The 25,727-nt window shown below is 45.6% G+C and overlaps 1 protein-coding gene across 1 annotated transcript; it reads left to right on the forward strand.

Moving 5' to 3' along the window:
- The first annotated feature begins 466 nt into the window (after positions 1–466).
- On the forward strand, positions 467–24,171 carry Sinhcaf (SIN3-HDAC complex associated factor). The gene is made up of 6 exons (XM_038318950.1): positions 467–621; positions 13,511–13,657; positions 15,980–16,079; positions 17,767–17,893; positions 19,688–19,838; positions 22,177–24,171. Exons 2-6 carry the CDS (start codon positions 13,530–13,532, stop codon positions 22,334–22,336), a joined length of 666 nt encoding a protein of 221 aa, XP_038174878.1. The 5' UTR covers positions 467–621; positions 13,511–13,529; the 3' UTR covers positions 22,337–24,171.
- The last annotated feature ends 1,556 nt before the right edge of the window (positions 24,172–25,727 follow it).

A 25,727-nucleotide genomic window follows, 5' to 3' on the forward strand; every position in this document is an offset into this window, starting at 1 on the left:
AGCTCACCTGCAAAAAGAATTTAGGAAAGGTGAGGATAGGAGAATCTAAGTGGGTGTTTCCAAGACAACCCTCTCTGCCACCTCAAACTAGAAACAGCATTGGTGCCGGATGCTGCAAAAGTCCCTTCCAGAACTTTCTGAGTTCTGCGGCGTCCTAAACGGGTGCGGTTGCTGAGGAAGAACCGCTCACCTTTACGCCTTTCGCGCTCCGCCACACCCCCACACGTCTCCTCCCTCCCCGGGGCGATTGTTTACGTGACTTTGCGTAACAGTCAGGCCCCGCCCCCCCGTCCCTGCGGGGCCGCCGCGTTTCCCGCGCCGCGCTGCTTCTCCCCATAAAAGGACAATAGAGGCCGCGGGAGCGCGCGCGGACGCTCTGCCCTCTCCCCGCCCAGCCCGCGTCGCGCACGCGCCCGTATGCAAATCAGCTCGATTCAAGAGAATTTGGTCCCTGGGAGCCGCGCCTGCGCAGAGCGAAAGCGGAATCTACACCTCCGTCCGCGGTAGCAACTGAAGAACTGCAGGAGACAATCTTTCTGGACTCGGAGCAGGCGGAGGGAGTGCTTGCAGGGGGTTGGCCTGGTGCAATCCGCACCGTGGGGACGCTGCTGCGCGTGGAAGGTGAGTGGTTCTAGCCGGGACAGTGGTGCAAAACTGTGTGCGAGACTCCGCTTTTTCTGCGATTTTTCTTTCCTCCCTTTACCTCCCCCGCCTCCCTCCGTCCTTCCCATACACAAACACACAGGAAGTTTTGTCTTGGAGATGGCATTGCGTGGAGCGCTGTCCTCGTGCTCCGCGGACTCCGGATTCCTTTGTATAGAGGTGTTGGATGTGCGCGTCTTAATTGGGGAGGGTATTGGAGGTAAACCGAAAGTCAGGGTGTGGGGAAAGTGAGTGCAGCGTGGAAACGAAGGGGCAGCGGCGGAGTTGCATCCACGCTGAAGGTGACAATGACTTTTCTCAGTAGTAGTGTCCCCCCCCACCGACCCAGAGAGCCGAGTCGGGGTCGCGGAGCCCGTGTGGGCGCCGGCCGTGGTCTCGTGCGCCGCGGAGCCACCCGCGTGTTGCACTCCCGCGGCGCTCGCGACGGCTTTGCACGCGGGTGCACAACAAAGCCGGGGCTCGGAAACTTCAACTTGCCACGCGGGGCTAAGGACAGCCGGCGAGGGCCAGCGCCGGGGCTGCGCGACGCACGCGGCGTGGCGTTGTTGGCCAAGTCCGCAGGGACGCGTCTGCGACAATGAGCGCGCAGCACGCGGTCCCTCGCACTCGGGCCGGCGCCGGCGGTCTCTGCAGCCCCGAAGTTCGCCGCCGGTCTGGTCACCTGTAGCGTGGGTGCGGGCGTCACGCGAGGGGGGAACCGTGGCCCGCGCGCGGAGCCGAGTCGTTCGGATGGAGGCGGCGACACAGTCCGCTGCAGGAGGCACCCAACTCTTTTATTTTTTTCCCTTTCTTTTTGTGTGCGTGTGTGCGCGCGTGTGTGTGGGCTCCACCTGACAAGCCACGTGCTCGGGGCCGTGTCCGGCTCGCCGAGAGCCTCGGACTGCGGTCGCCGTCGGGGCTGTCGGGAGCAGGACAATGTGATTTCCTGGTGATGGCGTCTTGCCAGTTTCCAAAGCACAGCGAAAGTCGCCAACTCGCGGCGTGCGCGCGGCGGGGCAGCCCCGGGCGTTCCTGATGGAGGACTCGGCAAAAGTTTGGCCCCGGGGGCCGGCGGCCGAGGGCAGCCGGGCTCTCCTGGGGGCCTCGCGCGCGGGGTCCCTGTCGCCCCGACGCCGCCGGACAACAAAGGGCCGCGTGTGCCCGAGCGGCGCGGGCCGGGCGGGGCGCGGGGCGGCTTTTGTCCCTCGGGTCCTCTCGGAAACTTCAGCGGCGGCGCAACGGGCGAGCCTGTGTCCGTGGGGGCGCCCCGGCCCCGCGGGTCACCGATGCGGCTGGACGGAGCGCGGCTCGGCGGGGCGCACGCGTGGCCCGAGCTCCTCGGAGGCACGGAGGCCGCGTCTGGGAGGTCCGTGCCTCCGCCTTTGAAGTGGAACTGTTGCCATGTTTGAATTACGTCAGGCCGAGCGTGCGGAGCGGCCCGGGAGCGGAGGCGCGGCCTTCGGGCGGCGCCGGCGGGGCGCGCGGGCCGTTGTTCCGCGCAGGTGAGGGCGGCGGGGGGCGCGTGGGGCCCGGGAGCCCCGCGCTCCGCACTCCGCACTCCTTCGTGGAGTGGAGCTCCGCGCCCTGCCCCCGGACCTCCGACTACACGCGCGGAAGTTTCTGGGCTCCGGGAAGTGGCTGCCGAGGAACTAGGGGTGCGTGCCGCGCCGCCTTTGTGTGTTTACACGTGGGGCGAGCGGCGAAGCGCAGGGCAGGTTTGGCAGGGCGGCTTTCTGGCGCGGTGCACTGGGTTCTGGTGACCAGCACCGCAGCCCGCCTCTTGTTTTTATTTTATTCTCACCTCGCATTACTGCAGGTGATGGATGACTGCAGAGACAGACGCTCACCGACCATCCCCACACCTCCCGCACCCATGTTACGAGTTCCTTCCTTGTAGGCTCTTCTCCTATGTCGCCCCATGTTTTGTAAAGATTCAAGCAACTTTTGCCTTCTTTTTAGTAAGAGATAGACGTGCAGCTTGTTATTACCACTGTACCGAAAGCACCTGCTTTTGAACTGAAGTTTGCCAGACTTGAAAATAATTTTTAGTGATCTGTACTGCAAAACTGAACACATTTAAATTGCCCACTCTAAGAGACGGTCTGGGATTCGCTTTGGAGTCGGCAAAGCCTAGAAGCGTATCAAGTATTCAAGGGATCATTCGGAGGATGTTTTGTGTTTTGGCATTGAGAAATGCAGGACACACAATTCTCAGAGATGACCTTGAGGGCTTCTGAATTGGGGGGTCGGTCAATGCTGGGAGGAGGCGCTGGAGCTGGAGTAGCTAGGAAGCCCTTGCTAGCTTCGCAGTCTCTGGGAACTGGGTTGACCTTCGAGTTACCCCTCTTAGACATTTTTTTTTTTCAACCTAACTTTTTTGGTATGTGGCTCCAGGCATAGCTCAAAAATTATGCTGGTTTGACACATGGATGCTTCTTTGGTATTTGGGGTTTGCCTGCAGTCTAGACATCGGCAACGCGGTATCTGCTGCTGCTTTCCTGAGTTCTCCTGCCTTTCAATGACTTTGTTAGCATCTAGGTGTGGCATTGACTGGGAAATAACGCTGAATGCTTTGCCCCAGGTGCGCTATACAAATTGAAGTCAGTTTTTATCCTGTTTATTGTTTTGTTATTAGAGAAACACATTGCCACCACACAAATTGAAAGCAGTTCTTTCCTGTTTATTGTTTTGTTATTAGGGAAACACATTCCTTTCAAGTTTGGGTTGATCAGGTTGACAATACTCAAAGGTATTTTTCATCTTGGGGTGCATTCCTCCCCCCCAAAGTGACTAGAGAAAGCACATCAAGAAAATGAATGTTATGGCCTTAACTTTCTTTTGGGTGACTCCTGAGACACTTTGCAAACGTTTGATCTGTTTTTTGTTTTGTTTTGGTATTTCATAGACCACTTACTGTAAGTGGAAAGACTAGGAAAGTCAACACACCATGTAGAACTAAATGTTTCTGTTCTTATTATGATGTCTGTAAAAGGGACTTTAATGAGTTAAGAGAAAAATAAAGGCAAGGTCTTGACTCCCTTCTTGTGTTGTTTTTGTGGGTGGTTGGAGATTTTAAGGAGCATTTGTGCATTTATTTGTATCTGCATGCTTGAGGCTGGAGAGCTACTTGGAGGAGTTGGGTATCTCCACCGCAATAGTTTAGGGATCACGTTCAGGTAGGTGGTCAGGCTTTATTGGCTGAGTCAACTTGCTATCCCTGTTTTGGTCTTTTTGAGACAGGGTTTTGCTGTAGCTTTGGAGCCTGTGTTGTATAGACCAGGCTGGCCTCAAACTTACAGAAATTCCCCTGCCTCTGTCTCCTGAGTGCTGAGTTTAAAGGCATGCGCCGGCACTATCCATGTTTTAAACACCCCCCAAAACTTGCTATGCTTGTGTTTTGAACCCCATATATAACACATGTTATATAAGTGTTGTACCACTGTGCTGGCCTCCAACTCAGGTCTGCCTGCCTCTGACTCCTGAGTGCTAGGATTAAAGGCCTTTGCCACCACCATCCGGCTGAAATATTTAAAAGCAAAAAATAAGTTTTTTTTCTTCTTTACAAATACTTTTTATTTTTATGTGCTTTGTCATTTTGCCTGTGTATATGTCTGTGAGGGTCCTGCCCCCCTGGAGCTGGACTTGCAGATGCATACCATTGTGAGCTGCCTTGTGGGTGCTGTGACTTGAACCAGGGTCTCTTGGAAGAACAGCCTCTTAGCAGATGCTGAGCCATCTCTCCAACCTCAATGGAAAAATCTTAAACTAGCTTCCTAAGGCTGCTTGCTTTGAGAACAGTTAACTTCCATGGCAAGCCCCATAGGGGTTGCTCTAGAACTATGTCCTCTTGGCCGTATAGTTGGCTTGCTTGCTGCTCTAACTGAAGGCCTGAATTGGGATCCCAGCACCCATGCGAGGTGGTCTGCATCCACCTGTAAGTCAAGCTTCAAGAGATCCAGCGCTCTCTCCTGGCAGCCTCTTTGGGCACCCTCACACTTGTGCAAACACCACATGGACATAATACACATAGTTTATAGCAAATCTTTTAAACATTTGAGCCATCTTTCAACTCCCAAAAAACAATTTTAAAACCAGAGATGGTGAGACTGGGAAGAAAGGGGACACATTGAGAAGTTTCTGGGATGGGGGCCGAATGCACCTTTTAAATATTTAACCCCAGCACTTAGGCAGAGGCTTACAGGAAGGATACCTGTGAGTTGCTCCAGGGCTACCCAGAGAGACCCTGTAAGAAAAGAATGCCTACGGTGGGAAGCAGCAATCCTTTGGTCCACTTTGTCCAGTTTTTTTCGTGTGTGGTAATGGCAGTGACACCTGTGTTGACAATGACCGCTATGTGGGTAGTAAGCATCTTACAGACGGTAACGCTGAAGTTTAGGTCAGTTGCTTTCCCCAGAGAAGCAGTAAGTGCTGAGTGGGAAAAGTGGGTGCTTGGTCCCTTCCCCCACCACCAGAAACCAGTTCTGGGAAGACACTGCCCTCAACTTCTGTTTGTCCTTCCAGATCTGATTCAACCATTTTTACATCAGAAAGCCCGGTGAATACCTAGTAAATGTCACCACTTTGTTCCTGATTTCTCTGCAGCCCTTCCCTGGGTGTCCCTGCACTTTTGATTCTTTGCAGATTTAAATTGGAAATAACTAAGTAAGAATTGGATTCTTAGAAATATGAAGAATTTTGGTAGTGTAGGAATAAATCCAAACATCTATTCCAAAAAGAAAGGCATTTGTTTTCCAGGTGAGGAGGCTGTCTTTGTCCACCAGGAATACAAAGGGCACAGGTCACAGATACTTGCTGTTACAGATGTTTTGTTCCAGCACAAGAGTTGAAACCTGAGCTAAAATAATTCATTTCTAGTTGTGTATTTTGTTTCGGTCTATTATAAGTTTGATATTGATTGATTGGAGTAGTTGTGAGACTCATTTCAATTTCTAATTGCTCTCCTCTTGAAATAAGCATGAAACATCTTCCTGCTATTTGTTACGAAGATTGTTTACCATTAAGGATCTTAGCAATTCATTTGGTTTACATTTTTCCAAGTCTTTAAAAATCTAAATATTAAAGGAAAAATTACATTTGAAAACTGAAAGATGTTCATTTGTCTTGTGTGTCTACATGTTTTACATGTGTGTATGTATGTGCACCAGGTGTGTGCCTGGTTGAGTTAATAGATGGTTGTGAGCTGGCGTGTGGGTGCTAAAAATTGAACCTAGGGTGATCAAAAGTGCTGAACAATGTCCACAGTCTTTCTCTCTCTTTTTTAAAAAAGTTTTCCTTATGGTGGTTGTTTTTCAGTCTCTGCCCTTAAGTTCATCTTTGCTATTCTCCTTTGTTGCTAGCAAGCAGATGCCTGTGTGTAAAGTTAGTGTCAGGGTTTACTACTGAACAGAGAAGACACTGCAGTACATAGGTAAGTGTGTTTGATAGGTAAGAGCTGGACATGTGGCTCAGGCCTATAATACCCTGTGGCTGAGAGATAGAAGCAGGAGTATCAAGAGTTTGAGGTCATCTTCCGTTATAATTGAGTTCAGGGTCATCCTAGGCATGCGACTCTGCTGCAAAACGATACATTGATCAGAGCATTGGTGGCGCACACCTTTAATCCCAACAACCAGGAGGCAGAGACAGGTGGATCTGAGTTCAAGAACTGCCAGGGCTACATAGAGAAACCTTGTCTCAAAAACCAAAACAGCATTGAAATGAGGGGCTAGAGAGATGACGCGGTGTCCGCAACTCCAGCTTCTCCATGGGGATCCAGTAATACTCCCTTCAAAGGCGGCCACGGGTTCCCACACAGAATGTGTTCACACCTGTAGATACGCATGAATACAATTTAAATACATTTTAAAAGAAGAAAGACATGGAAGTTTTGTGAGTAAACTTCCCTGAGTGAGGTATGGAAAGGAAGCCATCTCAGACAGAAACACCAGCCCTACCGAACGCTGGAGTGGCTAGTTATCAAAGCTGATTTGGCCCTCCTAGAATACCAGTATTAAAATTGTGAGCAGCTGGTAGGCAGGGCTAGATCCCGAAAAGCTTTGAATTTCTTGCCAAGGAGTTCAGAGCTTAGCCTGCAGCCAGAGTTGGTACCCTGGATGGATGATTAATATTTGAGCTGTAGGAAGGTAACCCTGTTGGAGAAGTCGTTCCTTACCAGGACAGGTACAGGGAGGGAAGCAGCATAAGGCCCTCTGTGAGATCATATGGGAGGGCCGCAGAGAGAGCGAGAGAGATCAGAATTTTTGTCTTGCTGTGGATCGTAACCAAGGAAGCACTCACTGAACAACAGATTTGAAGGGGCAGTAATAATGTCATCTGTGTGGGGCGTTTAAAGGTTAGAATGGTTTGGTAGTCACTTGGCCGGATTGTTCTCCAGAGCAAAAGGGAGAAATTGCTTCAGGTCGGGGATGTTGGAGAATTTCCTGAGAGTGGACTCGTCCAAAACTACTGGGAGAATGAAATGTTGAGGGTGAGTGGAAGAGAAGAGCTGGAGCTGGCCCTAAAGCACAACTGTCATCCAGAGGGGTAGCGTACTGGGTGCAGTTCCATCCTGTCCAGTGTGTTGGTGTGAAATAGTCGAGAGTTGGGATTTAGCCTTATTTTAAGATGACATCGGAGTTTAGGAATGTTTCTGAAGTTTGAGTCTGTGTGTGTGTTGCCTGTCTGTTATCCCTACTTAACATTTTTGTTAAGAGTGGATTACTTATGATCTTCCTTATGACACTCCCCACCCCAGAAGTTTCACTTTTCCACTGAGTAGAAAACAGTTGAATTCCTAGGGTATATTATCTGGGACTGTGTAAAAGTTTGTTTCAGTGATGTGCGGCTCTTAACCACATTCAAGAAAAAAAAAATGTACCCTGGTATTTTCATATACTTGGCAAGAAGTGAGATTTCACTTTAATGTTATCAAAGAGCCCTTAGAATTAGGAGCAGTTTTTTGTTTTGTTTTGTTTTTTTTGGGGGGGTGGGTGTCATGGTTTGTATGTAGCCCTGGCTGTCCTTGGACTCACAATGTAGATCAGGTTGGCCTTGAACTCAGAGATCTGCCTACTGCTGTCTACTGAATTCTGACATTAAAGGTGTGTGCCACCATGTCTTTCTCTTTTTTTCAAAAAGATTTATTTTTATTTATGTCTAAGCGTGTTTATGCATTTGGGTATGTGCACATGAGTACAAGTATTTCTCTAACCCCCTTACACCCAGCAATTTCTTAATTGTGAAGAACTGGTAGATAACCACCTTTTTACCATTTACTGTATGGTTAAATAAATTCTGTGACAAAATTACCTCTTAGAGCTTACAAAGATCCTGGCCCTTCCTACATCTCTCTTAATCTAGAATTAGATGGTACAGTTATTTTTATCTTTATGTTGCGCAAATGGGCAGAACTAGCTTTTTGTTTGTTCGTTTTTGAATACCATCTAAATTCCAGAGGCCTGGGTTTGTGATTTAATTTTTAACCTGTGCTGTCTTAGTGGAAGACTTTTTTTTTTTTTTTTTAAATGAGTTTGGACCCCTTTCTTAGAAAGTGAGTTTTAGGCTCTGCCAAGTTCAACCACAGTTAGAAATGCTGAGGCATATGGCTTTTTAGAGATGGAGTACGTGTTTGTAGCTCTCCGCATACAAGTGGGGTCTACAATCTCTCAGCTTCCAGGCAAATTAAAATCCATCACTTTAAAAATGTTGAAGTAAACTCGAAAGCTTTAATGCAGATACCTAGAAGAGGAGGGAGGAAACAGTATTAGTCTTTCCCTAGGCACTGATGCAACGTGTTCCATTGTTGGTGAATTCTGTAGCCAAGTGGCCGGCCTAGCAGTGTGAGAAACAAAACGCTTCTTCTGTAGCCCCTTTGTGAAGGGTGTTGCTCCAGTTACACTTGGTTTCTGTGGGCACAGCTGGTTAAAGAGCACAGAGTTGACTAAAGAGCCCGTGTTACCAGTTGCAGCAACTTGGGGATCCCCATACCATGTGTTTTTATGTTGTCTTTCCCATTTTCCTTTTCTGTTTTAAAAGTTGTCTTTGGATTATTTTCTTTTTCCTTGGGTCCGTTTGTTTTGTCCATTGCTGTTTTGTTACTTGACCCGGGTTATTCTGTTGTCCTGTGGTATCTTGCAGTGGAGTGGGTTGTCTAACAGGTAGGTATCTTTCCATCTGTTTTGTTTGCTTTGTTTGTTTTTTTTTTTATTTTATTTTATTTTTCGAGACAGGGTTTCTCTGTAGTTCTGGCTGCCCTGGAACTCTTGTAGACCAGGCAGGCTTAGAACTCACAAATCCTCCCTCCTGCCTCTGTATCTGCCTCCCAAGCACTGATATTAAAGGCATGTGCCACCACGGCCCAGCTCCGTCTGTTAGGCTTTTAAGAAATTTACTCAAGCTCTCTGCTTTTCTGGTTCTTGAGGTGAATGAAGGGGTGATAATGACATCTGGGATGTGCTGCTCGTGGTTAAGAGACGAGAAGAAAGCAAAAGTCAGTTTCATGTTTGCATTCTCTAGAGGGACACCATTATTTTCCATATAATTTATACTTATTTTATGACCTAAAATGAAAGTGTTTTGCAGTGCACAACAGGCTCTGGCATATTACTTTATTGTAGCTATAGACAGAATCCGTGTATTTAAAAGTGGAATTGGTTCACCGTGTTTGGTGAAAGTAACAGCTTACTTTTGACTATTTTTCATAATTTTACCTATGGCTAAAGGGGGGCTGGGTCCTTGATTTTTGCTTTTCTGTCTCTGTTTCTGCTTGAAAGCCTTGACCTGTTTCAGGGACTGCTTTTTACCATCTTTGTGACTGGATGTGATGATGCTTTTGACCCTTTCCCCAGACTCTGAGACTTCCTCTGTTTTATTATTTGAGACCCCAGTGAAGGCGAACATAAAAGATGCTTTTTCTTGTTTTTATTATGTTTTGTGTATGTGTGTTGTCTATGCCCCACATGTGTGCCCGGTGCCTAAAGGGACCAAGGGAGGTGTTTGCTCTCCTGGAACTGGAGTTAAAGATGGTTGTGTGCCACCATGTAAGTGCTAGGAATTGACCTGCTGAGCCATCTCTCCAGCCCCTCTTTTTATTTTGCGGACTCTCTGGGACTCTCTATGTATGGTGATATTCATCTTGAGCTTCAGCAGTCACTCTGCTTCTGTGCTCTAATCACAAAGTGTGTGTGTAGGGAGGTGCTGTGCAGGTGAGTGTAGTGGAGGCCCCTTGCTTGGAGCAGAAATTATAGGAGGGTATGAGCCCACCCTCTTGAGAACCTCTGAGAACAAGACGTCCTGAGCCATCACTCCAATTCAGCTCTTACCTTTTATATGGGAGATTGGCTTGCTTTTTTTTTTTGTTATTGTTGTTTGATTTTTATTTATTGAGCATAGTATTTATAGCGACTCATCCTATAATTCTAGATATTTATACAAGGAAGTTGTAAGAAGGCGTGTGTGTGTTGAATGGATGCATTATTACTATTAACTATTTATTGGGGGATAAATTGAAATCATAGCTTGTGGTTTCTGTCCTCCATGCATTTATGACTTTCAGATGCGATTTGTGTGCCCTACGATTTACTATTATGCTTGTAGTTCTGAGGTTTTAGGTGCTTAGTTTGTCTATCACCACTACTGTCTATCACTTTAGGAAATAAATTACAGTGTTGAGTCCTTTCTAACTTCAATTTTCTCCTGTCCCTCAGACACACTCTTACAGATGAGATTGTGTGGTGTCTCTGTTCTGCTGAGCTGCAGTGGACTTAACCCTCAGTCAGGAGGCAGGTGATTGCCTCTGCACAGTGGCGTGGTGAGGATGCTGGCAGTCCAGACAGATAAGACGCATAGCTGACCAAGCTGTTTGAGCAAGTGGGCAGTTCCAGTTTTACAAAGGCGGGACTTGGAAAGAAGAAAACAGCCACCAGGTTGCTTGAAATACCAGAAATGTCAAAATCACAACCAAACTGCCAGATTTACCCACCACATTTCTCAGATATAACCTGATTTGAGGCGGGGCTGTGCTGTATCTGTCTGGCTTCACTACAGAGACTGATTAGATGTTTTGGTTTGAACATAAGTGACTCCATAGATTTTATGAAAATAAGTTCAGTTAGTTCTCAGGGTTCCCCAAATCTTAAAATGGTTAAATACAAGCCACCACTTAGCCGGGCGGTGATGGTGCACACCTTTAATCCCAGCACTCTGGAGGCAGAGGCAGGTGGATCTCCGTGAGTTCGAGGCCAGCCTGGTCTACAAGAGCTAGTTCCAGGACAGGCTCCAAAGCCACACAGAGAAACCCTGTCTCGGAAAAACAAAAAAAAAAAAAAACAGGCCACCACTTCAGCAAGGCGAGGAATGAGCACCCCTGTGGTTTACTGCAGATTCCCCAGTTCCTCTTAAGGGCATGGGAGAGCTAGGAAGGGGATTTAAAGGCTAAGTGGTGGTCATCCAGTAAGAGACAACTTGGACGCTTGCTTCGATTTTCACAGCACTCTCTAGAAGAGGACAGACCCTGCTCTCACCCCTCCCTTGTTCAAGCCAAAGCTAGCCCACAGGAATGTGGTGGACTGTTTGTTAAAAGTCTTGGCGGGCTGATGGGTTGCTTTTGTGTCTGTCCTCACGGTTCAGTGCTGGCCATAACGTCTCTTCACAGTTTGTCAGTGTGGCGAATGGACCAGACTGGCTTCTTGGCAAATCCAGTCTTGAAGGCAGCTAGCCTCCCAGCTTAGAGACCGTCTGGGTGCCCTGTAGTTTGGCGTGGGCGAGGGGACAACTGTGCGGGTAGAGTTTGTACACTGCCAGCTTGGAGTTTTGTTGTGTACTTCCTTTGTCCTTGCTCGAAGAGGCTGAGGTTTCCTAGCGCTATTGATGATTGTAAGAGGAACTGTGGACTTCTGACCTTGATGGGAAGGGTGTTTGGAGAGCAAACAGGAATATACACGGCTGCTTTCTTGAGTCATTTGACAATGTTTTGGCTAAAGTGGTATGACCGTTTGCTTGGGAGGACATTTTCTTTAAATTTTCCTGTGAGTTCAGGTTCAAAGAAAAAGCCTCATCTTAAGCCTCATTCTTCAGGGTTTTTGTATTATGTGGAGTACTTTTCTCGCTTCTAATGGCCCAGCTACTTTGTTTTTCTGTCTTAACAGTTTTTACAGGTAACTGTTAGTTCAGACTTAGTAATTGAAAAGTGTGTTAGTGGCCTTATTTATTCACCCATCTTTGTCTGCTTCCTGTACAAAGAAAACGCCGAGAAACACTGGATTAACAGTTGCCTGTTTAGCTGGATGTGGTGTGACACAGGCAGAGGGAGGTGGTTCTCTGAGTTCAGAGCCAGCCTGGACTACAGAGTGAGTTCCAGGACAACCAGGGCTAGGCAGAGAAACCCGTCTCTAAAACAAACACAAACCCAAGATACCTGTGAACCTCTGTACTCTGCTGTGGTCCACTGAACAGCACTGGGCTCAGGCCAGACATGAACGAGTGGCAGGGCAGGTAGAAAACCTCAGTGCTCATATTTACTTCATATATAAGCATGGTCTGTGATTATACATTCCAGCATTGTATGTGCAAAGAGAATTGTACTCTTTTCCTTTCTTGGCATGATGTTTTGTGGTAATTGGTAGTTGGGTGTACACCGCCTGTGATTGGTCCATTGGGGTTTAAGTTTCCATGCTTATTTTCCCTCCACTTGGCAGATCAAGCTGACCTTGAACCCGTGGCAGTCCTTCCTCAGTCTCCCTAATGCTGCTGAGATTGCAGGCATGTGCCATCAACCCATCATTCATTGCCTTTTCTGTCCCCTGATCTGGTGAAGTTGACTTAGATGTGAAGTCTCACCGGCCTCCAACCTAAAGATAATTTTTACCTTCCTTAGTATTGGGATTTTGACCAGAGGAGTTAATTCCACTCATTAGTGCATGGACATCCTTTCTAAAGTCTAAGGTTGGGTTTCTGTGATTTTTTTTTTTTTTAATATCTTTCTTTCAGCTCAAGGTAATAAATTTCCCATTTAACCCCCATTTCCGTAGAGCACAGTTGATATATGTATGAACATGAGTTTCTCGTGTCCTGGGAACAGAGGGTCTTGGTGAACACAAACAACTTTCCTCGGGGATGGGGGGAGGGGAGTTGCATTAATAATCCAAAAGCACATGACACCAAAATTGTTAAAAAGTTTTAGTCACATTCTTAATGGCGTGTGTATGCGAGGAGGCACAGTAAAAGAGCCAACATGATCATAGACTGCTCCACTCTATGATTAAGGTTTTTATATAGATATGAGAAAACAGCCAGAGGCACATGGAAGAGTCCAGAGCAAAGGGAGAAGGTAGATTGAACATGGCCAGCAAACTGGGCATGGCCAGGGTTCTGTAAGAGAAGGGAGATTAACCAGACATAGAGAGAGTAGAGAGAGCATAGCTCAGTTATAAGGATGAGTAGTTGGGGGAGGGAAAACCTTGAGCTGGAGGGAGTTTAGGGTAAAAGAGGTGAGAAGGGCTAGTGTGAAACCTATAGCAGGTACTTGTGGTACTGGGGGACCCTAGAACCCAGAATGGGCTTTAATATGCCAATAGGTGCCATGTTCCTTGAGGATGTGGTATAGTTAGTTGATAGGGTGTGTAATTTAAGAAAGATTCTGTCCTCTTTCTAGAATATTAGCCAGGAGAAACAAAGGAGGTAGTGGGTGCCTCCCAGCTAGCCAGGCATTTCTGTGTGTTCTAGGTACTGCCCTGGTATATGGGGGCGGTAGATCTGGGGAGCCCTTCCAGTTTGTTTGACTTGGGTATGGTGGATGGAGTTGAGGAAAGTTCTTGCATGGTTTCTTGTCGCTGCCCTCAAAAAAGCTGTGTCAATCTCCTTGTCTTTACAGCTATTGCCCAGGAGAGAAGATGTTTGGTTTTCACAAGCCAAAGATGTACCGAAGTATAGAGGGCTGCTGTATCTGCAGAGCCAAATCCTCCAGTTCCCGGTTCACGGACAGTAAACGCTACGAAAAGGACTTCCAGAGCTGTTTTGGGTAAGATTAGTTATGTTCCGTTCTTAGAGGGAAAGTAGTCATAGTGTGTGGAAGTATTTCCACGCAAAGCAATGGGAACAATGTGCTAATCTTTAAAGTCACCCATCTTCTAATACCTGGGTTAGTGAGGATTCCGTGTTCTTAAAATGAGTCAATACTGACAGCTTGCCCTGCCTAATTAGTTGTGAAGTCTTTTATGGTTCCAGTTAGACAAACCCTTTTGCTCTTAACTGTTGGATGTATAAGTAAATTTTCACAATGTATCCTTATTCTCTTACCAGTAGTGGTCCTCCAATGCTATTTCTACGTTGCGTTTATACATAACAGAGTTATGTTTTAACTTGTTGAGAAGAATGATAGCATTATACTTAATATTCTGTCCTGAAATTTACCAGGGTATGTTAACTTTCCAACAGATAACCTGGATGAAATAAAATATTTAATGTTGACCCACTTCCTATGATAGAAGATAGTATGCTTGAGAGAGAGAGAGAGAGAGAGAGAGAGAGAGGAGAGAGAGAGAACGCATTTGCATGAGACTGATTTTGCTTGATTGCATGTGCACTTGGTTTTCTATACAGGGCTTCTCTGTACACCAGGCTGGCCTCTGCCCGCTTCCTGAGTGCTGGGATTAAAGGCGTGCATCACCACTGTTTGTGAACATTTGAGTGCTTGTATGTGCTGTGATTCATGCTGGGCCGGGCAACCTTGGTGTTGATCCTTGCCTTGCCTTGCCTTAGAGATAGTCGTTCTATTTATTCCTTGCTTGTTGGGCCAGGCTAGCTGGCCTGTGAACATCCAGAGATTCTCCTCTTTCCACCTTTCTATTTAGAACTGGGATTACAGACGCCCGTGACCATGCTTGGTGTTTTTTGTTTTGTTTTGTTTTGCATTGCACACCTCCACACCTGGTTTTATGTAAGTTCTGCATATTTGAACCCAGATCCTCCTGGAGTTTGTTCAGCGGGTGCTTTTTACCCCTGAGCCATCGCCCCAGACCACACACTACTTTTTCTTTAAGCGCTTACTGATCGCTCATTGCTAGTTCTAGACTTAGACTTTGTCCTGCTGTTTTTTGTTTTTTGAGACCGGATGAACTTGCCGTGTAGGTAAGTTCTTGACTACTGGGATTGAAGGTGTGTGTTATACCTGGCCTCCTGTGTGTTTTTAAAGAACACGTATCATGCTAGCCCATGTTTCTCATAGTAGCCCTCCTTCCCCTGCCTCCTAAATGCTGAGATTGTAGGTTCGCATCATCACAGGTCACACTTGGTACTCTCCAGTTTTAAATCTTGGGGCTGAAGGAATGGTTCAGCAGTTAAGAATACTTGCTGCTCTTGCAGGGACCCTGGTGGAAATCCTAATCCTAATCTCCGGCACCAGGCATACACATGCTACACACGGATACACGTAAACATTAAATAAATCTGATTTGAGTCTTTTCTTTCTCTCTCTCTTTCTCTCTCTCTCTCTCTCTCTCTCTCTCTCTCTCTCTCTCTCTCTTTCTTTTTTTTTTTTTTCTCCCTCCCCCCCCCCCTCCCTCACTCCCTCCCTCTCCCTCCTATTATAGCTTTGGTTGTCCTGGAACTTACAATGTCTAGACCAGGCTGGCTTTGAACTCACAGAGATCCACTGCCCTTGCCTCCCAAGTGCTGGAATTAAAGACATGCACCACTATACTTGGCTTAAAAGAGACTTTTAAGTGGAACACATTGATATTGACTGGTTCTCTAGAAACTAATGATTTCTTAGAATTGAAAATTTCGTGTGTGTGTGTGTGTGTGTGTGTGAGATCATTCCTTCCTTCCCACCATTCCCTGTCATCATATTTCTCTTCCAACTTCAACTACATAGGCGCTCTCGCGCTCTCTCTCTCTCTCTCTCTCTCTCTCTCTCTCTCTCTGTCTCCCCTCTCCCTTCCCTCCTTTAAAAGAACCTTGATGCGTGTCTTTAATCCCAGCACTCTAGGGACAGAGACAGGCAGATCTCTATGAGTATAAGTCCAGACCAATCTACAAATTGAGTTCTACGACAGCCAGGGGTGACTAATAAATAAAACACATAGGTTAAAAAAAAGAATTTCTTTTAAAATACCACTGACTCCGTTTAGTACTGCTTGTATGTATGTACATGGGTGTAGGACTTACTGGGGCTTTAGTTTCGTATCTGAAATGGCAGTAGAGGAACAGTGGAATAGATCGTGTTAGGGTAGTCAGAAATCACATCTACGAGCCATGAATAGATGTATTTTTCTCCAAGAGAAGTACCCACATCTGAAGCCTCACGAGTGAAAAGCGAGATGACTCTCTGTTTTCCTGTCAGGTTGCACGAGACTCGCTCAGGAGACATCTGCAATGCCTGTGTGCTGCTTGTGAAAAGATGGAAGAAGTTGCCAGCGGGATCAAAAAAAAACTGGAATCACGTTAGTTGGTCTTTTTTTTCTACCTCTACTAAAATAACATTAACGTCAGCAAGCACTTCCCATTTAGGAAGTTCTGCATCACTAAGATAGAAAAGACTACAAGAATAAAGAAAAACCCTAGCCTGGTGTAGCATTCCCTTTTCACCCCTTAAGAGTGACTTGTTGCTTTGAACTCGTGAGCACATAAGTTTAGTTTTGTTTTGTGTTTACTACTTAACTGCTTGTAGCCTTCTGGCTACAGAGCTGTCAGCTATCCATAGAGCTTCTCTGGGACCTGAATGAGGTAGCGCCTATAAAACAACATACAAGGTGGATACTGTTGTGTAGGCTGCGGTTAGGTCAACGGTGTCGGTGTGAGTTCTGTTACCCTTTTCACTTTATTGCCCCGTCACTAGACTCACGTAATAGCTATTTAGATTTTTTTTTTTAATTATTAGTCTGTGAGTATACCAGAGGTGGGGGCTGTTGGATCCTTTGGAGCTGAAGTTTCAGGCAGCTGTGGGCTGTGTCTGATGTGGATGCTAGGCATGGTACTAAGAGTCCACTGGACGAGCAGCCCCCCCCCATTTAATTGAGATGATATGAGCAGCACTTTTTAAAAAAAAGTATTTATTTATTTATTATGTATACAATATTTTGTCTGTATGTCTGCAGGCCAGAAGAGGGCACCAGACCTCATTACAGATGGTTGTGAGCCACCATGTGGTTGCTGGGAATTGAACTCAGGACCTTTGGAAGAGCAGGCAATGCTCTTAACCTCTGAGCCATCTCTCCAGCCCATGAGCAGCACTTTTTAATGTTATTTTTGAAAGATGTATTTATTTTATTTTTATAAATTTGTGTGCTTTGTCCACGTTTATGTACGTGTGCTGCATGCCCCTGTGTGCCCACAGAGGCCAAAAGATAACATTCGATCTCCCGGTACTGGTTACTGAGTGCTGAGCTGCCAGGTGGATGCTGTGATCCGAACCCACTTTCTGCAACAGCATCAAGGGCTTCTAACCACTGTACCATTCCTCCAGCCCCAGCGCTTTTTAATTTTTGGTGCTGGGGATGGAACTAGGGTGTGGAGCTTGCTACATTAAACCTGTGCTAATCAACATTGCCTCGTCTACTGTTTTGTTAAGTTCTTTAATAATGCTAGCCAGCTTTTCAGATAATTGTTTTGGCTTTTGCTTTATTAAGACAAAGTCTCGTGTAGCCCCAGCTCAATATGGCAGAAGACAACTTCGACCTTCTGTTTTGACTACCCTGCCTCTCAGGCACCAGGGTTACAGGTGTGAGCCACCATCTCTGGCCAAGGTTTATGAAATTTACATTACATAGAATATTTTGCTTAAATAAGCATTTTTCTTTACCCAGCACAGTACTGTCCATTGATAATGTTAAATTGCTGCAATAGGTTTCTTACGTAAATAAGTTTTTCTTTAATAGCTTACCTGAGGAAATCACAGTTGTGATGTTTGAAGGTGGTGACGATCTTTTATGTTGAAGGCCTTTTATGTTGAAGGCCATGCTAGACAGCAAGAGGAAGTGCTGTGGGTGGTAAACTTAGGGCTTAGCATGCAGAGTGGTCATTGGTAGTGCTTGTTCTTTGTCATGTGACAGTCAGAGGTACACTGGTATAAACTGGTTCTCGAGTAAGCCTGGGCCTAAATGGTATTAAATATTCAGTGTTTCCTTCCAGGTGGTAGATGCAAGGGCAGGACCAAGTCTGAAGACAACGTTGAAACCAAAGAAAGTGAAAACTCTGTCTGGAAACAGGATGAAAAGCAACCAGATCAGTAAGCTGCAGAAGGAGTTTAAACGCCACAGTGAGTTCATTGTTTTATTTTTGACCGGTTTACGGTATGTGTGAATCCATTTCCTGCTTACTGTCTAATAAGTACCAGGGTGGTCCACTTCCTGTTTTTGAGTCTTGGCCTTTGAAAGGTACTTTTGACTTGGTGAATATGTTCTTATTTCTGTGAAATATGACTGATTTTGATATCTTAGAGTAACTACAGGGGTTTGGGATCCTGGAGTGGATAAAGAGCTTGCTGCAGAGACATGAGGGCTTGTCGGATCCTAGCACCCACATAAAAGCGGGGTGGAGGCCTGCAGGGGAGCTCATCTGGAAAAGCATTGCTGCCCAGCCCTGATCTCCAGGACCAGCGTGTTAGGAGAGAACCAACTCCGCTAGCTGTCCTCTGACTTCTGCATGTGCACGTGACGTGTGTGCCTGTATACTTACCCAGATAAATGCAGCAACAACCAAAAGCTGGGCAGACATGCCTGTCTGTGATCACAGCACTGACGATTCAGAGATGGGGGATCCCTGGGAGGTGGCAGGTTCAGTGAGAGATGCTGCCTCAGGAAAGATGCCAGCCTGGCTTTCACATATCTTGGGTGAAACACGTACACAGGCAAAACCAACATATTCATTCTCTCTCTCTCTCTCTCTCTCTCTCTCTCTCTCTCTCTCTCTCTCTCTCTCACACACACACACACACCCCAGAGTACTGTATAATATCTGTTTAGCCCTTGTGACCTGAAGCAAAACTGCCGGGTTAAAATATGAGTAAAATATGAGTATTTCATAATCAGAATGTGGTTATTCACAGCAGATAGAATGGCCAGGTTATTGTCTTTTTACTTATTTAGTAAACGAGTCACTACTACAATAAAGATAAATGAAGATTCCTAAGTGTTTTGGGGGTTCTGGTTCAAAGAAGCTTAGGGCTTTGCTTGTTGCCCACCTGTCTTGTTGATGCCTAAGTGATCCTTACCTATGAAGACTTAACAATTTCAGTTCTTCACTCTGTGTAGTTGTTATGTATCTTGGTGTCCTAAAGTTGTAGATTAAATCTGAGGATATTGTAGCTTTTAAATATAAAAATAGTACACACTGAAATCAAATGGTTCAAAACCACTGAGCATTTAGGATAGTGACCTCCCTCCCATAGAAGCTGTTGCTGATGTTACTGGGAGCTTTAAATATCCTGCTAGGTTACTCCTGAAGATTTTTTTTCTTTAGGAAATTAAATACTATTTATTAAAGTGAATTAGCATACTAATAACACATGACACTTAATTGAGATGTTTAATTTTACATTATGTAAGCATTTTTAAGAGGAACTTGTAAGATCCTTATATTCGTAAGCCTTTATTTTCCTTGTAAGCACTTGAGGAAAACGTTTCAGTGAGGCTGGAGAGATGGCTCAGAATGCAGCAGCTTTTGCGGAAGACCTTGGTACCCATCAAGCACCCTTATCTGGTAGCTCATAGCTACCTCTGACTCCAGCTCCAGGGTGTCAGATAACCTCTGGTCTCCAAGGTTGTATGTACATGTGTGCATGCACACACAAAATCTGAACTAAAGCTTTGCTGTTTGATAAATATCAATCAATTGTTTCTCCGGATTAGAGCACTATTTTATCCGTGTCTGTAGATGACAACTTTAAATGCTGGTTGTGATATTCAGTGCTACAGCATAGTGACCATCAACCGAAAGGTGTATTTGCTGGCGAATCACCTTTATCCATGAGGTTATTTTTCCACTTAGAGGAGTAGAGCGGCACCTGGGCTTGCACACAATGAGACTCGAATGTCTTCCATCTCCGTTGCAGATTCGGATGCTCACAGCACCACCTCAAGTGCCTCCCCTGCCCAGTCTCCCTGCTACAGTAACCAGTCGGACGACGGCTCAGATACGGAGATGGCGTCCAGCTCTAACAGGACCCCAGTGTTTTCCTTTTTAGATCTTACCTACTGGAAAAGGTAAAGGCAACCGACCCGTCTCCGCCACTGGCTGCGGCCTACCGTGTGTAGAGCAGTTGAGCGTATGTGACAGATAACTGGAGGTACAGGTAGGAAGTCGGGTGAGCAGGAAGTGAGCATTGGGTCGACCTTGGGTGTAAGACTCAGACTTATAGATTAAGACTAGCTGTCCTGAGAGTTACCACTAAGAAAAAGGATAAGTGGTTGAAGTCTCTTAAGTTCCGTCAATAGGTGTCTTGGTTTCATTTCTGCTTGCTGTGATAAAATACACGAGGGGGAAGGGTTTATTTTAGCTCTCAAGTCAGTTCAGGTTACAGCGGCTGTCACCATGGGGAAGTCACAGTAATAAAAACTTGAGAACTGGCCACGGCAGAGCAGAGCAAAGGACATGAATCTATATGTGCTCTTGCTCAGCCAGATTCTCTAGGGTTGGTGCCACCCACAGTGGGCACGGTTTCCCACCTCAGGTTGGCAGTCAGAACCTGTGATAGGGACACTCAGAGCAGTTCAAATGTGGACATGCGGCCAGAGAGCAAGAAGAGACAATAACTAGGAAGGAGAGAGTGTTTTCAAAGGAAAAGTAGTATCCCTGGGACCAGCAAACAGTTAAGACATTTCCTGTAGACATGCCTAAAACTATACAATGTGAAGGACAGCGTAGGACCGTGCAGAGAAAATATACTGCCTTCGCAGGAACAACCAAGGCATAAAGATGAATTCTTTGAAACAAACATAAAGCAAGCTAGAAACCAGTATATATTAAGGTCTTCAGTTGGCTAGGAGATACTACCTCTGAGCCAGGTGTAGCCTTTAATCCCAGCACTTGTGATGCAGAGGCAGGTGGATCTCTTGAGTTCAAGGCCAGCCTGGTTCACTAAGCAAGTTCCAGGACAGCCAGGGCTACACAGAAAAACCCTGTCTTAAAAAACCGAGGGTGGGGGGGGGAGGAGAGGAGGGAGAGAGACCCAATATAAACCTGTATTTACTGAAAAATACCTTATGAACAAGTGCATAAGACAGTTGACTGGAGCTAAGTGTGGGTTTGAGGCAACTCTGGGTTACGTAATTAGACCCCTCTCCCCCCAAAAAGAGTAATTTTGGAAATTTAAAATGAAGAGGAGCTAGAGTTTGGTGGTTGAACGCTTTTCAGTTAAGAGCAGTTGGTGCCCGTGGAGAGGACCCCGGTTGAGCTCCCAGCATCCTGGTGTGTGGAACTCACAACTGCCTCTAGTTCCAGCTCTAGGAGATTTGACATTTTTATGGCCTCAGTGAGCACCTCTACACACAGAAACACATACACACACGCATAAATAATAATAATAAAATAGAGGGAGAGGGTTAATTACTTGTTAACGTTTAAGCCTGTGGTAGGAAAGATGGTGATGGATTTGAAATGTCCTTGCCTTGCTGATACTAAATCTACTGAGGTCGCTAGACTCCTATGACGTGACTAAAGCAGGCAGACATGTCCAATTAGCATGTTAACCCGTATAGAAAATGGTAAATACAGGTAGAACAGAAAAAGTGATGTAATGTAGAATAGGGCTGGGCATAGGCTCCCTAATTAATATGTGTAAGGACCTAGGTTCAGTCCATACCTAGCCCTGCCCTAAACGGAAGGAAATACTAGAACCCAAATTAGTGATTATGGTGATAGTAACACCGAAAAGGTGGATAAACAAAGACTCTAGCAAGATAAAGTATATTCTGTACAAGGCAAGAGGCAGGAAAGTTCCATCCAGCGAAACAAAATAGTATGGAATTGAAAGTATAATATCAATTGGAACATGCTAAGGAACGTAACTGTGAGCTTGAGGCTGAACCTTGATCATAGCACTGGGAGGCAGAGATAGGATCCCAGGGCTGTTCTGTCCAGCTAGTCTCTCCAGATTGGTGTGAACTCCAGGTGAGGTCCTGTTGGGGAAGACACCCGTGTTGAGCTCTGTCTTCCACGTCAGGGTATATGGGTGAATGGTCACTGCTTTTAGAGCAGTGTATAGAGGTAGATTGAGCAGGATTGTTTTTTTGTAAATAATCTGAGTATCTAAGATCAATAATGCACGTAAATCCTAAAGGTCAGCATAGAAATAAAGGGAATCGAAAGGAGAAATAGGCAGAGAATCAGAGTACAGTGGGATTTGCTAAAAAGAGCGACCAAAGAGTGTTTCAACTCTAAAAAAACTACAGAGAAACCCTGTCTCGAAAATCCAAAAAAAGAAAAAAGAAAGAAAAAAAAAGAGTGTTTCAAGAAAAGCCGGAAGGATGGCTCGGTGGGTAAACTTGACAACTTGAGCTGTAAAAACGCCTGCTCGTAATGTCTTGTCTTCCTTTTTTTTAGACAGAAGATTTGCTGTGGGATCATCTACAAGGGCCGCTTTGGGGAGGTCCTCATCGACACGCATCTCTTCAAGCCTTGCTGCAGCAGTAAGAAGGCAGCTGCTGAGAAGCCCGAGGAGCAGGGGCCGGCGCCTCTGCCCATCTCTACTCAGGAGTGGTGACTGAGGTTCATGTAGAAGGGAACAAAGAGCGAATTTAAACTTTGAAAAGACCACAAAGCAACAAACTGACCCTCCTATTTTTAACTTGGATACCTGCTATTCTGCCAAAAGACATTTTTCTAGAATAGTTTCATGGGTTACCCATCCCCCCCCCATCCAACAAACTTTGAAGCCAGTTTCTAGCTTACTACAAGAAAGAAGTGTACATAATATTTAAGATGCTGGGTATTTCATAGGAAAGCTGAATGCTGCTGAAGTGCTCTTTAAAGTCTTTTTTTTTTTTTTTAATCCCCTCTAATGAATGGAAGTAGGGGAATTTCAGGGGACAGAGATGGGATTTGTGTGTGATAAACCATACGTAGTTTTTAGTCTTTCTGTGGAGAGGCAGTGGTTGGGGCATTTTTAAATGGCTGGCTACACTTGTTTTCCCTCATGATGATTTGTCATAACTCAGTAGCACGACCTGCCCCCTAGAGGTAGTTAAGAGTTTTTAAATGCTAAGGTGTTGCCAAGGCTCTGATGATTCAGACCTGTACTACTGATGATTAAGCAGGACAGACTGAGCTTTCTGCAAATAGCGTGAAGGAGGAAGCAATCTCTGAACATACACAGGCAGCACTGAGTCGCCTCCCCTCATCATATTTGATAAAAGACTTTATGTGAATCTTATAAAGCAGAACCAGAGCTCCTTCTGGGGAAGGCCAGCCTGTAGGATGAGCAAGGTCCTATGGGGATAGTACCAAAGCATCACCATGCGGTAGAGAACACGTGGTTATAAACTACTTAAACAGAATGTGCAAGTCCTGGGGATGCGTGGGGCACAGTTGATGCTGCTCGGGGCACATTTCTTAGAGGGCTTGCAGTGTGTAAATAATAGACATTGGTGTTACACAACTGTCTGGGATTCACTGAAATCCACACGATTCAGTTCTAGCTCTGGATTACCTCAGTTGACCTTTTGTGGAGGTTTTTTTTTTTTTAATCTCTAGAGTAGCTCTTTGCCTTGTCATAACGTTATTAGGGTTTTGGGTTTTGTCTTACTGTTTTTCTCCCTCTATTTAAAGTTTGATTAGAAGAAAAGAGTTGTGTGTTGAGGCTAAGTTGGTTGGTTGGATTGGGTCGGCTTCTTGGAGTTGGGCTTCTGAACATCAAGATAGCTGAACGGAGCTCCTCATGTGGAGATGTTAACGAGGGCGCTCAGCTGAGCCAGACTGAAGTTGTCCGACTGCCTCTTTTCAAAGTTCAGGAAAAATAGTGCCATTTCAGACCTCTCCTGGAGGGAGGGGTGTGTGGCTGCCTTAGTATTCTGTCGCTCATGATTATTCTAAAAACTGGATTTTTAAGAGTCTGTTGGTGTTTCACAGCGGGAGGGCCACAGTTTGTGGCATCCTATAGTTTTATAGTTTTACATTTTGTGTGTCTCTTCCTTTTTGGAAAAACCTACCTAGTACAAAGCCACCGCATGCACAGACTGCCCAGTGAGTGGGTTGGTTCTCCACAGCCCTTGGTGTCGTACAGAGTCCAGCCGTTACCATTCTCCCGCGCTGCTCTGACGCGGGATGTTTCTTTTGTACATTTTGGCTGCAGTATTGGTGGTAGAATATACTTTGATGGATCATCTCTACTTCTGTATTTATTTATTTATTACTAGACCTCAACCACAGTCTTCTCCCCTCCACTCTCTGCCGTAGGATGTACTGTATGTAGTCATGCACTTTGTATTAATATATTAGAAATCTACAGATCTGTTTTGTACTTTTTATACTGTTGGATACTTATAATCAAAACTTTTACTCTAGGGTATTGAATAAATTTAGTCTTACTAGAAAATAAAAGGAGCTGTTCTGTGGTTTTATTTATTTATTTTTTTAATTTAGGTATGTGTTGTGCACATGGGATTGAGATAGTCGTCACAAGAACTGTGTTCAACCCCATTGTGCTGAACTTAAATAGGCCTAAAACTGTGGTTTTATTTTAAAGGTCTCCGGAAAGAGTGTTTTTCAGGGCCTAGAGAGATCGCTCAGTTGTTAAGAGCACTGACTGGTCTTGCAGAAGACCCACGTTGGGTTCCCAGGACCACGCATAGGACACCCCAACATCTGTACTCTGATGCAGTCTGGCCTCTTGGGGACCAGGCAGGCACACCGCTCACAGTTAGTGGCAGACAAAAACATCCCATGTACACAAAATATAAAATTTTCTTTATGGAAACATGATGTAAGTTTATTTTGATGAACTGGGGTGGGGAATCAAGAATAAATGGCTATTACAGCTGACATGCAGAGAACTTCATGTCTTGGTTTTAACTTGAATGGAATGTCCACAGTACTAGAATGTCCATGCTAAGATGTAATTATCTGTGGGAAGAGTCAGACCGGGATGTTGTGTAAAAACAACTTTACAGAATTATGAGGAACTCAAAGTCCAGACAGAAGCTTTAAACAATGTTTTTGAGAGTCATATGATGGAGGACTTTCATTGGTTAATTAATAAAGAAACTGCTTGGCCCAATAGGTCAGAACATAGGTGGGTGGAGTAGACAGAACAGGATGCTGGGAGATAGAAGGCAGACGCTTAGGCAGTCGCCATAGTCGGTTGCCATGCTTCTCTTCTCCAAGACAGACGCAGGTTAAGATCTCTCCTGGTAAGCGACCACCTCGTGATGCTATACAGATTACTAAATATGGGTTAAAGGAAGATGTGAGAATTAGCCAATAAGAGGCTACAGATAACGGGCCAGGCAGTGTTTAAATGAATACAGTTTGCGTGTAATTATTTTGGGTAAAGCTAGCCTGGTGGCGGGACACAGCCTGCTGCTCCATCTACAGTTTATATCCAAGCTGGTAGGTGAGATAGGTAGTAAGGGTATGTGCTGCCAAGCCTGACAGTCTCTGGAGTTTCTATGTCAAACTAGACCATTTCCCTCTGCCTTTGTGTGCCAAGGGTCAGAGTGCTTTTATATACAGAACGTGCTTCTTAGACAATAACTACTACAAAATACCACATTCCCATTTTTTACTTTTTGTTTTTTTCAGACAGGGTTTCTCTTTGCAGCTCTGGCTGTCCTGGAACTTGCTGACCTCTGAGATCTGCCTGCCTCTGCCTCCTAAGTGCTAGGATTAAAGGTGTGCGCCACCACTGCCCAGCTTAGACTCTTTCTTACTTATGTCCTTAGTGTGCCAAGGGTCTGAATGTTAGCATAGAAACCTGAAAGCAGGAACTGAAGCAGGGGCCATAGAGGAAAACTGCTTACTGTTTGCTTTTCATGCCTTGCTCTGCAGCTCAGGATGACAGCCTGCTCAGTAGTGGCTCTGTCCTCAGTGCCTGGGCCCTCTAGCCTCAATCCCACAGACTTGTCTACCAGGCGCTCCCATTAAGGCTATCTTCATTA

The sequence above is a fragment of the Arvicola amphibius genome, chromosome 2 (genome assembly GCF_903992535.2).
Source record: "Arvicola amphibius chromosome 2, mArvAmp1.2, whole genome shotgun sequence".
In the NCBI taxonomy this organism is placed as follows: Eukaryota; Metazoa; Chordata; class Mammalia; order Rodentia; family Cricetidae; genus Arvicola; species Arvicola amphibius.

What these genes read in the sequence shown, in the direction of transcription:
- Sinhcaf (XM_038318950.1), top strand. Translation starts at nt 13,530, where the DNA reads ATGTTTGGTTTTCACAAGCCAAAGATGTACCGAAGTATAGAGGGCTGC. An exon ending in GAAGGAGTTTAAACGCCACA is followed by an intron (nt 17,894 to 19,687) that starts GTGAGTTCATTG and finishes TCTCCGTTGCAG; the next exon opens with ATTCGGATGCTCACAGCACC. An exon ending in GATCTTACCTACTGGAAAAG is followed by an intron (nt 19,839 to 22,176) that starts GTAAAGGCAACC and finishes CCTTTTTTTTAG; the next exon opens with ACAGAAGATTTGCTGTGGGA.